The following is a 12,849-nucleotide window of genomic DNA, read 5'->3' as shown; positions in this document are numbered from 1 at the left end:
TTATGTCAGCAGAAATGTTTGCCAAAGTAAGTGCTGGTGAGAAGTTTGATCTGGCAAAGTGTGCAAAACTTGTTGCTTATGGTGGTGAAGAAATTCAAACCAAATGCTCAGTAGTGCTTTCAAGTTAGTCTGCTGGGAACAGCTATGGCTTGCAATTGTACATAGTCAAAAGGCACATGCAGCCATTGTTAGGCCTCAGAGACAGTTTGAAAATAGGACTGCTGTTATTTAATAGAGAAGTCCACCATGTAAGCACGTGTAACAGCAAAAAATTTTCTGACTATGCTGATCTTTTCAAAGGCAAGTTAAAAGTTAGGCAAACTCCCAGTTGTGTATTGCATGAAATTTGACCATGAAGTAAGCCCAGTCATCAGACCAACATTGAAAGCTCTAGTAGCCCTGCAAGGCAGAGTCAAAGCTGAACTTGACAGAATGATACATCTAGGAGTAGTTTGTCCAGTAGATGAACCAACTGAATGGTATCCTCCATGGTGGTAGCTCATAAGAAAAGCTCAGATGATATTAGAATATGTATTGATCCAAAGGATTTCAACAAAACACTAAAACAACCTCATCATCCAATGCATACAGTCAAAGAAGTTGCTGCTGTAATGCCTAATGCCACTGTTTTTTTCTGTCTTAGATGTAATCTGGTCCTGGTTGGAACAATACCAAAGACCATTCGATGTTTTGAAACAGAAAATTGCCAGTCCACCCAAGTTAAGATATAATGATCACAAACCTGCAACTCTTTCCTGTGATGCCTCAAAGTTTGGTCTCAGTGCCACCATTCTTCAAGAGGGTAGTCCAGTAGCCTATGTGTTCAGAACTCTAACCCAAACTGAGATGCAGTATGCTCAGATAAAGAGTTCTTGGCAATTGTGTTGCATGTTCAAAGTTCTATGATTATATTTATGGTCGACCTATTCAAATTGAGACTGACACCAACTTTTGGTCACTTTTTTGAAAAAGCCAAATTACACAGATCCTGTGAGATTGCAACACATGATGTTAAAATTGTACAAGTACAATTTTCATTTGGTTTACACTAAAGGCAATCTTCTTTATCTTGCTGATACTCTATCCAGATCACCCAGGAAAAAGCACTTGAACAGCATGAAAATGAGAAACCTGATGTTGAAGTCATGGAAGTGAGAAATTTTCTTCCACAAATCTTGATGAGCTTAGAACTCACACAGCTTCAGATCCAATTCTCCAGAAGCTCAGCCACTTTATCCGTTGAGGATGGCCGTCAAATAAATCTTGTTTACCACTAGAAGTGCAGCAGTATTTTCCTTACAGAGATGAGATTTTGATGGAAGATGGGTATCATCATGAAAGGTCCAAAAGTGATTGTTCAAAAATCTTGCTGATTCCACCAAAAGAAGGGTGAGAGAACTAGAACGTTGGCCTTCCATGTCAAAAGACATTGAGAAAGAACTCTCAGCTTGTTCTGCTTATAAATGTACTAAATCGCATCAACAAAAATAACCACTTCAGCTAAGCTAGATTCCTGAACTACCTTGGTCGGCAGTTGCTATAGATATTTTCTAATGATATGGTCAACATTACTTGGTATTAGTAGACTCTTATTCAAACTGGTTTAAGATTGACCTACATCCTAATCTCATGTGCAGTACTGTCATTACGAAGTTCGAGACATTTTTCTATCCATGGTAGTCCGCAGAAACTCATTTCTGACAATGGTGCACAGTTTACATGTCAGCAGTTTAAATGATTTGCTGAAATATGGGACTTTGTTCATATTATGAGTAATCCTGAATGCCCACAGTCAAACAGATTGGCCAAACATGCAGTGCAAAGTGCAAAACAGCCATTGGAGAAATCTAAATGAGACAATACTGATGTTTTTCTAAATCTGCTTAATCTCTGGAAAGTTCCTCATGACAATCTACTTGTTTCACCTGCCCAGAGGTTAATGTTGAGGCAAACCAGAACTACACTACCAATCTGTAAGAATTTATTGATTCCAAGTGATAAAAACTATAAAGCAGTAAAAGCTCAACTCCTAAAGAAGTGTTTGTCCCAAAAGTCCTACTATGACAAAAGCAAGCCTCTGAATCTATTGAAAGAAGGAGAGACAGTAAGGAAGCAGACAGCAAAAGGATTTGACTGAATAAGACTTGTGAAACATTTGTGTGAGAAAGCAAGATCCTACATCATTGTGTCACAAGGGATGGAATTCAGGAAAAATCAGAATCATTTACTACTGGTGTCCGAGCCAGTGTTACAGCATCTTGTCTGTAACAGAGACTCTAATTCACAGAGTGATTTGTCCAATGTTCCTGTTCCAGAGAACATTTCATCATCTGTTCCTGTTCCTGAAAATATCCGTGAAATTCCTCAAGAAGAACATTCCTCAGTGACCTGTTGCTAAACCCAGTTCTAGTTATTACATTATGAGGTCAGGTCATATCTCAAGACCTAATCCCAAATACACAGCAACCTGAACATGAATGTTATTGTTTGCATATGTCTGTATAATTTGCATGCTCATCTAATTGTTATTTTTCATTTGCATGACAGAGTAGTCAAACAAATGATGTAGGTCAGAGTGTGTGTGTGTGTGTGTACCTTTAAGAGCCATTCCAGTCCATGGGCATGTGCATATAAGTACAGAGCATGTGCAAGCAAGAGTACCATTTTGAGTGAGCAGCGGAAGTGAAAGCATGCATGTGTGTAGCAGTCAGTTTGATGTTCCAGTTATCCAGCCTGATGTTTGTATAATAAACAACTTAAATGAACATCCAGCCTCATTGGCTTATTTGAATATACAAGACAGTAACATCATGAGTCAGAGATTTGCAAAGTAGATGATAATGAGGTCTTTCCTCATTGTGGCTAAACATGTTCTGCAATTGTGGAAACAGTCCCTTTAGGCCGCAGCTCTTCTAGCAAATTCCATAACCAGTGAAGGCTGAGTTTTTCAGTCTTAAAGAAGACATTTGCTCATAAAGACCTTTCAATTATTACCTAAATGTTAGAAAACTCATTCAAATGAAAGACATATTAGAAAGAATTTCATTGTCATTTCAAAACCTTTCAAGCTAGGTATGACAGATGAATATATATGTTTCCAGTGCTTTATATCTAGGTCAGAAAAGTACCATCATGTGGAATATAAACATTTGCTTTATATTTATGTCTCATTGTACATTCTTTCTGCATTCTAGCTTCCAGTTGCTGACATTTCTGTTCTTTTTCTAGTATCCTGCCTTAGAGAATCGCAGTATCAGTATGTGTAACAGTGCGCTGGAAGAGATTGCGAAGCAGGCCAGTAACAACATCCTTGAGATCTGTGCTGAGCAGTGGAGTCTCAGAGAAAAGGTAGTGACTTGGAAGGCCCACAAAAGACTTGCTAATATTTCCTTTTGCTAGGATATTATGCAGTGCTAATTTTATCCTATGCATATGTTATACAGAAACAAAGGTAAAACGTAAGATAAATAGCAGAAACTGAAAACTTGGATAGGAAATATGACTGAAACAAATGAGTAGATATGTGTACCATAAGTGTTTTAAGTGAGTAGTTAAATCAGTGAACTGGCAAAATATGACCTAAAGAAAACTTATTCTTGTCAGTCAGGAGAGGAAGTTATTTATGCTCCTAGTGTACTTGCGCTGAACAGAATGTAAAAAGAGGGCAGTAATGAAAGTGAGGAATCAATAGATTTACCATGTACTCTTTTACTAGTTGTAGACAGGGGTATCAGATTCAGGAAACATGATAGGAAACAATGGCCCTGGAGCTGCTCTCAAAGTTGTAACTGTATAAAACTCTGGAAGGATGTATTCCAACATATGGTACCTCAGGCAGTACAGCAAATGGCTAAGACACGGGACTATGACATTGGAGTCATGGGTTGGAAGCCCATAATTCTCAAAAGCAAACTGACTGCATTTATTCATTTCTCACTATATATATATACATATCTATTATATATATATATATATATATATATATATATATATATATATATATATATATATATACATATATATATATATATATATATATATATATATATATATATATATTATATATGGATCTAGGACTGTTGCAAGAAATCATGTTTCCTCGAAATAGAAATGGATGAATACACTTTCACGAAAGTGCATTTTTACTGAAAATGCACTTTTGCAATACAAAAATAAAAAAAATAAATAAATAAAAAACTAGAAAAAAAAACAGTAATCACATTTATGCAGAGGGGAAAGCCCCCCCCCCCTACTTTTATATTCTATTATAAACTAGGGAGGGGAAGGAGCAGAAGAGGCCCTAAAAAGCAACGAATTACGGCACTAGCAAAACCAGCCCTAGCTCTAGAGATACCATCCAAATTGTAGTACTTGATAAAGGTATGCAAGAAGTTCAGGTAGCTGCTTTAAGAATAGAATTAGTATCTAAACCCTTGAAAAAAACAGAAATAGAATGAGCCTTAATTAAAGAGGGAAGACCCTTGCCATGAAAAGTGCAACAAAAAGAAATAGTCTTAGAAATCCAATAAACAATAGTTTGCTTGGATAAAGCAATTCTCAAAGATCTAGGATGAAAAGAAACAAATAACTAATCAGATTTTCTAATATTCTTAGTCTTATCCAAATAAACCCTGAGTTGCCTATGCATGTCCAAAAAGTTCAATATCCTCTCACTGTCAGTTTGCATACAGGGGAAAATGGAGACAGATTAATAGACTGATTGATAGCTCATTAACCTCCGTAACCATAAAAGAAGGGTTAGTGCACAAGGACACTCCTTCCTCATGAAGGATGAAAAAAGAGGTCAAGCCATAAGGGCCTGCAACTCAGACACCCATCTGGCAGAAGTAAGAGCTAACAAAAAATAGTCTTTCAGGAGCAATGTTGCAAGGAAGCTGAAGCAGCAGGCTCAAAAGGAGCCCAAGCCAACTTCTCCAAAACTAAATTTAGATCCCAGGGAGGAGGAACAGGCTTTCTGGGAGGTCTAATATTAAGGTCTCCTTTAAGCAATTGTTTCACCTCAAATCTAAAAGTTAAAGGAGGAAAAAAGGCAGACAAGCAGAGATAGCTGATATGTGGGTCTTAATAGAAGAATAGGTCAAACCAGCATTGAGCAACTCACACAAGTAAGAGAAAATCAAAGGAACATCCATAGTAAGTGGGTCCAGGTTATGAGAGAGACACCAAATAGAAAACTTCTGCTATTTGGATAAGTAGGATTTCCTAGTGGTATGTTTCCTGGCCACCTGCAGGACTTGCAGCACATCATCAGAAAAAGATGTCTATCAAAATCCTGTCACCCACAGTGTCAGTTGAAGCACGGGCAGGTGAGGATAGATGAGAGATCCCTTGTCTTGTGAGTGTAGATCCACCCTGTGAAGCAACTTGTGATGATTGCCCCTGGCTAAATGCAGAAGAAAAGGCAACCAGTGCTGTCGCCTCCTAAAGGGAGTCACCAACAACATCTTGGGAGCATCCTGTAGAATTTTAAACAGGACTTTTGAAATGAGAGGAAGGGGAGGGAATGCATAAAGAAACATCCCCTTCCATGAAAATGAGAGGGTGTCCACCTTCCATACCAGAGGACCTGGGATTCTAGCACAAAACAGAGGAAGTTGTCTGTTCAGAGGGGGAGACAAAAAGATCCACTTGAGGAGTACCCCATTGGTGGATAATGTCCAGAAACGCATCCCTGTGAAGTATCCATTCATGGGACTGAGTTAAGGACATAGCTCTCAATCTCTTAGAACAAGAAATCTGGACAAAGCCATAAATAAAAGTGGGACAAAGGCACAAAAATAGGGACATTTTTTAAACATTGCTCTTTCAAAACTAGAAAGTTGATATAATAATAGGTTTAACTTTAGAATGAATTTTCTGAAGGGTATGAGGTCGGAAACTCAAATGTCTGTCATTATTTTCTAACTTCAGTCTTTAATGATTTGCTACTAATTTGCCAGAAAACCACAATTTTATGAAAAATGGACCAAAAATATGTGTCAAAAATCTGGACAGTCTGGGAAAATCTGCGCAGTTGAGAGGTTTTGTTAAGGACCTGCTCAGAGCATCTGCCACAATGTTCTGACCAGAACAGCTATAAACTGCCTGAAGAGTCGTTTGAGACTTGACAGCAAGATCCATACAAGAAGTGCCAACCAGCAAAGAAGATAAGATCTTGTTCCTCCCTGTTTGCTGATATACCACATCACTGTGGTATTGTCTGTGAACATTTTGACAGGTCCTGGAGAGAAAAGAGGATGAAAGGCCTGAAGACCCAGCAGAAGAGTTCTCATCTCTTTGAAACTGATATCCTCCTGCTGGCAAGGCGACCACAGTCCCTGAACTTTTAGGGAGCCAAATATCACCCCCCCAATTCTATATCTGAAGCATCTGTGAACAATTCCTGAGAGGGAAGAGGGGGATGAAAAGGGACCCCTGGATTCAGAGACAACTGTTGAATCCACCAGTGAAGCTCCTGTTTGAGACAAGGAAGAAGAGGAGCTACAGAGTCTAGGGCATGTGTATGTTGAAACCACACTGACTTACGAAAAGACTGAAACTTTCTCATGTGAAGTTTGACTAGAGGGAGCATTGGAATAATGGATGCCATAAAACCCAGACCTCTCAGAAACTCCCTGGTAGTAATGGAAGCCAGATGAAGAATTTACAAGAAATAAATGAGAGTTAAGACCTTTGGAAGTGGCAGGGAAGCAAGCATTGGCACAGTCTGAATCCTGCAACCCAGAAAAACATGAATCTAAGGAGTCAGAGAAGACGTTTTGAAATTTATAGTGAACCCCAGACTCTGAAGAAAGGAAACAACAAAATGAAGATTTTGCAAAAGGGTCTCTGTAGAAGACCCTTGAATCAACAGGCCATCAAAGTAAGGAAATATTTGAATCCCTTGAAGCCTGCAAAAAGCAATCAGATGAGCAAGACATTTGGTGAATACCCATGGGGCAGTAAAAAGGCCAAAGGGCAAAGCAGGAACTGAAAATACAAGGAGGCAACATAGAAATGCAAAATCTTCCTGAAAAGAGGATGGATCAGAATGTGGATATAAGTATCCCTGAGATCAGAGGCACCATATAGACCTGAAGGAGCAAGAGAGGAAACAGAATCTGAAAGGACAACATACAAAAGGAAGGCACTTTTAGAACAGGGTTTAGATGAGAGAGGTCTAGAATAGGTCTCCAAGTGTCCTCTTTCCAGGGTACTAGAAACAGTCTGGTGTAGAACCCTTTCCCCTTTGGGACACAGGCACATCTTGAATAGTACCCTGAGTCAAGAGATTTAGCCCTGAGATAAGAGATTTAGAAGAACCTCTGGGAAAAGGGGAAATTGTTCCTCGGTAGGCTCAGGAATGCCCATAAAAAAAGGATGGGATTTATACATTATTAAGTACCCCTGATGAATGATAGACAGAACCCAAGAATCCTGAGTGATCTGAAGCCAAACAGAAAGAATATGAGAAAGGTGAAGAGAAAGAGGAATGTGGCTGTGAAGGGACAGATAGTCATACAGCATTTGGTTTGTCTGGAAAGGAAGGCTACAGAGTTCCTGAAAACTGAGCAGACTTAGCAGAAGGAGATGGTTTGCCAGTCTTCTTACCTTTAGTAGAAGGGCAGGATTGCCTATGAACAAAGCCAGGCTTAGCAGAGTAGTTTCTCTGAAATGTAGGTACAGGAGAAACAAACACATATTCAAGCTCCTGTAAGGCCTTATCCTTATCCTGAAAGGACTTAAACCAGCAGCAGCTTCCCCAAACAAAAACTTAGAATCCAGAGCAGCATCCATCAACTTAGCTTTAAGCCCAAGCCAAGAATACCTCCTCATCACTGAACCAAAAACAGCAGCCCTAGAAGTGGCATCTGCTGCATCATAACTACATTTAATAGCATGACATATGACTTGAGAGGAAGTCCCTAGTAAGGACAGAACTGAAGTTTTACCCTCCGATTCTGGAAAATAAGAAGCAAGTTGCCAAGCCTGAGAAATAAGACCCAGCACATACCTAGACATATGGGTCTGATAATTAATAGCCCTAAAAGCTAGGGTAGCAGAAGTGCAAACCTTCTTACCCAGCCTTTTCATAGCTCTGCTATCCTTGTCAGAAGGCAATAACTTTAGCGAAGGAAGCCCTTGAGATAGCTTATCAGAGGCTGAATAAACTATAGAGGGGTCAACAGCAGGACATTTATATAAAAAAAACTCAGTCCTCAGGCACCATATAAAACCTGTCAGGGTAAGAGAATCAGGTGCATGACAGCCATTGGAAAAAGCATCCAGCAAAGCAGCCAAAATAGGAGGAATAACCACAGGCTTAGGAGATTCCAACTGCAGCAACTCATAGTACATCTTATAGATATGAGAGACCTGAGCATAATCCCACAAAAACAATCCATCATCCTAGAGAGAGTGTTCACAAATGAAATTTCCTGAAAAGGAACATCAGGACTAAGATTCTTCAACCTCTGACCCATAGTCCAAAGGAATTTGAGTAGAAGAAGTCAGGGATTCATCATCAGAATCTGATTCATCCTCAGAAGAATCCTGTTCTCTAGGCTTTTTAAGGGGAGTATAGGATCAAGGAGTAGCAGGAACTGAAATACCCTGAGAAGGCTTTAAGTTCATTGAAGCAGTAAATATCCCCCGAGTAAAGGTCTACCACTCACTTTGTGGATACCTAGGAGCAGAAGAAACAAGTTTTTATTATTTTTTTGAAGGGAATGGCCCTTCCAAAAAACTTAGAAGGCTCAGACCCAAGATGACCCAAGATAACCATAAAGAACCACCATAGTATGAACTTCTTCCTCCAACTGAAAAGGGAGGAACTTCCCTAGGCCCCTCAGAAAATATCAACAGTGGTTTCCCATGAATGTCTGAGATGGATTCCTGCAAAGCCTCTTAGGATGTTCTGCCAGCTGGATCCTCACCAACTTCCAACACAGTCGTGGCAGAGAAATCTGACAATACAGCAAGGCAAGCCTCCTGGTTTGTAACAGCCTTGGGAGAAACACCTGGCAGAAGCTGGAGAGTGGAATATTCCAATCATACCTTTTTCACCTTCTTCTTCCCTAATGGCTGAACTTTAGGTCAGGAGATTCCTTGCATTCTATCTTTACTGAGTAGCTTAAGATGGTGGTTCTCAAAATACAAGGAAAGGGAAGAAAGTCTACTGCATAGGGTTTTTGGGATGAATGCCTGGCAAATTGAACAAGACATATGGTCAAGAGAAGCTCCTAGACAAAAAAGAGACTTATCATGGCAGTCTTTATGCAAACTCTGTCTCTCATACTGGCATTTACATTTCCTGGATGACATTAACCTCAAGGAGCACAAAACAAGACAAGAATAAACAACAAAAAAAAAAAAAAAACAATGGGGCACTTCTCTGCAACTGCAATTAAGTCAGCAAACAGGTGTAGGTAGTCACTGGAGAACAAAAATGCATTCAACTGGAAGAACATGCAGCAGGTAAACAGACCGATGGTGAAAAGATACGTTTGGACTGGCGGCAAAGAAGGTCCAACTATGGTAGGCCTGCAAGTCACCTTTATGCCCTGTGCTATGCAAGGAGCGTTTGGGTAATGTTCGTTGTACCTTTAAAGCAACAGGAGTCTTTGGTAAACTGGCCAGATGTTGGGCTTATACAACAGAGAATCCCATATATTCGGAATACTGCAGCAGTGAATGTAAGGACATCTAATTTTACCTGAGATGAAATTAAGGTTTCCTATAGAAATGTCGTGAGTATAGAAAAGTGCTGACAAGCTGACAAAAAAAGAAAAAGACTGAAAACACAGGAGAAGAGCAAATCTTGAAAATCAATGTTCTCCTTAAAACTTCTTTTTGCAGTGTTACAAGCCACCAGAGCTTTTATATTCCAAGTCCAAAATCACCATACCTTAGAGAAAAGGCCTCTCAGACTTAGTATATATATATATATATATATATATATATATATATATATATATATATATATATATATAAGCTGGTTCTTTTAGCCATTCAGTCTACATGTTTTGGAACTCAGTCTAGCAGGTCCTGACATTTTAAAAGGTTACCAAACTGACACATTCTTGCTTTGCAGTTTATGATCATCCTGAAGCAATAGTTATTATTTTAAAATGATCATAAGGAAACAAAATTCAGCATTTTGATTGGCTCTAGATTATTGTTGCTAATGCACTGATACCTTGACCCCATGTTCAAAATGTAGAATGGGGTTATGGATGGATGGATAGATGGATGGATGGGTGGATCGGTTGGTTTTGCAAGCACTTTCAGAAGTACTATACCTATAGTTTAAATTAATTTTACAAGATTCAAAGGAAAAATTATCACGGAGTAACAACATACATTTTGCTGTTCGTAATAAAAAGTTAGAAAGCTGACATTCTGCCAGTGTGCATTTGCAACCCCTGGACCATCAGTCTTCTCCTAGTATAGAATATTATTGCTCTTTTCTTAAGTAGGAATCTGGTACATCTCCTTTAGAGGCCACTATAGACCAGGACCTCACTTATCCAAAGAGGTAATTTTTCTGGCAGAGTTGTCTAGGAAGGAAGAACCAAGATTATTTTAGCTGAGGGCAAGGGAGGTATCCACCAGGTTCTAGTCAGGGAAGATGTCACATGATCACTCATGGAGGTCAGACATATGGCTACAACCCCAGAGAATATATGCCTGGATATTCTCAATAAGCATTTACAAGAAAAACAAGCGTCCTTCTCTCCTTCTCCCCATTCATTTCAGAAACATAACAAGGAGGATTGGTGTACCTTGCTCAAGGCAATTTAGAGCTATTCATCCATAGTTCATTCAATTCTCCTTCCCTGTTTCTTCCACATCTACTTCTACTAAGAGAAAATAGTTTCTTCCTTTTCTGAGGAAAAGGTGTTTTTTTGCCTCAGACAAAGAAGTACTTGATTATGTTCCCCAAATTTCTTCACCCATTGGATGTGAATCTGAGGCAGATTATACATTACACTCTGACTTTCCCGTTGAGTAAATATTCTTTGGTTACACAATACCAAAAAAGAAAGATTTTTTCAAATGTGAGGGTATAGGAGTTTCTAATGTCAGTGAAAGGTACTATGAATTATTGATCATGGACAACTCCAAGTCATATGGACACCTCCAAGACTGTTGCTATCCCTCCAGTTTTGAGAGCTTTGGAGGTTGCCTTCTTGACTGCTTTTCTGCTCCCAGATTCTCAGCATCTGGAACATAAAAAAGCCAGACAGGTTTTGTAGGGTCACAAAGACATGCTGACATGGCAATTATTTCTTCGGATGCAAAGATGCTAGAACTTTCTCATCCTTTAATCAATTTCCTAATGGTAAAAACAGCAAAGTACCTGACAAGTATGGGAAAAAGGTATACACTTCTACCTTTGCATTCAGAGCCTTTAATTATCAAACTCATATGTCCAGGTATCTTTTGTCTATTCTGGCTAACATGGGACAATATTTTGCCAGCCTTTCAAATAATGATTTAAATTTTAACATTTTGTGCACACTTAACTCTGCATCTTAAATGGATAAACAAAGCAATAAATCTGGGTATGATGCAATGGATGCCGTCTCCAAAGCAGCTGCAACTAGCACAGTTATGAGAAGACATGATTGAATTAGACTAGTCTTTATCACAGAATGTCAAAGCCCAACTGTTAAAATCCACTTGATGTTTGTTTATTCATCTGCTGAAGATCTTCTAAAGTTTGAAAAGAGAGAGGTAAACTTAGCTGTCTCCAGTTCCCAAATTCCATAGGAACTTTTCTTTCAATCCAGGCCCATGTTTCTGTAAACCCTTCATATAAAGTAAGCAGAAATCAGGAAAGCAACAGTACAAAGAGAAATAGCAAGATAACGTTCATTCATCCTTTCATCACTGTTGCTGTAATGCTGATAGATGGGATGTATCCTGACAACGATAATGTATGTCCAGCCAGTATAGAAAAGTTATGAGCTCCTTACTTGTGCACTGTACATCCGATCTTAGACCTAACAATAAGGGCTGTATGTTGGTACTTAAGAGACATATGGCTATGAAAATCCACAGAAATGTCTTGCTGCCAGTCTGGGAGACAAGACTTCATCTATAGGTATGTCCATCAGCTGTATCAAAGAATCTGGCTGACTTTGCAAGGGAAATCTAAGTATCCCATTGGGGACCCTTCCTCTTTCTTTTTTACTGTTCATATCATTTAAGAGAGGCAGATGCCTCTGTCTTAGGCAGATTCTGTGTAAAGCCAGGTATATCCAGTATCTTTTCTGCATATGATCCAGTCTTAACATAGACTGCTCTGTTTTTAGGGTTTTTGTTCCAAACCCCATAAAAATGTGTCTTAGCTTTAAAAATCTATTTAGAGAATAAATCTCTTCACAGTCAAAAATGGAAATGGAAAATGACTTCCTGCAAATTGCAGCAGTAGCAATCAAATACCCTGTATCCATACTTATAAACAAGTCAATATCTGAAGCTTACATCCCCACCATCTGGAAAATCTCCCACATCTTACCCTTACACAAAGGAGGTAACTCCACCAAACTAACAAACCATCGCCCAATTGCAATTCTATCTCCTCTCTCAAAAATTCTGGAATGGGTTGTACACACCCAACTTATGGACTATCTCCTTACACACAAGCTCCTGTCTAATGCCCAACATGGTTTTTGCCCCTCTCACAGCACCACTACTGCCCTACTATCCTTTACTAACACAGTTAACCAACATAGAAGTAATTGTCAATTTGCATCAGCCATATTCCTGGACCTGCCCAAGGCCTTTGACATGGTCAACCAGTCCAAACTCATCTATGTCCTCTCCTCCCTTAACCTCAGT

At 39.1% G+C, this 12,849-nt stretch overlaps 1 protein-coding gene across 2 annotated transcripts in view; it reads left to right on the top strand.

Moving 5' to 3' along the window:
* Positions 1-12,849, top strand: part of NCKAP1L (NCK associated protein 1 like) — a 1,498,172-nt gene that overhangs the window by 901,989 nt on the left and 583,334 nt on the right. For both annotated transcript variants that reach the window (XM_044083976.1, XM_044083975.1), the window contains one exon: positions 3,229-3,348. In XM_044083976.1, the coding sequence (XP_043939911.1) occupies positions 3,229-3,348 (120 nt within the window). The remainder of the gene's footprint in view (positions 1-3,228; positions 3,349-12,849) is intronic.

Source organism: Protopterus annectens, chromosome 9.part0 (assembly GCF_019279795.1).
Source record: "Protopterus annectens isolate FY-2018-M chromosome 9.part0, PAN1.0, whole genome shotgun sequence".
Classification (NCBI taxonomy): Eukaryota; Metazoa; Chordata; order Ceratodontiformes; family Protopteridae; genus Protopterus; species Protopterus annectens.
This window is presented reverse-complemented; position numbering and strand designations above follow the sequence as displayed.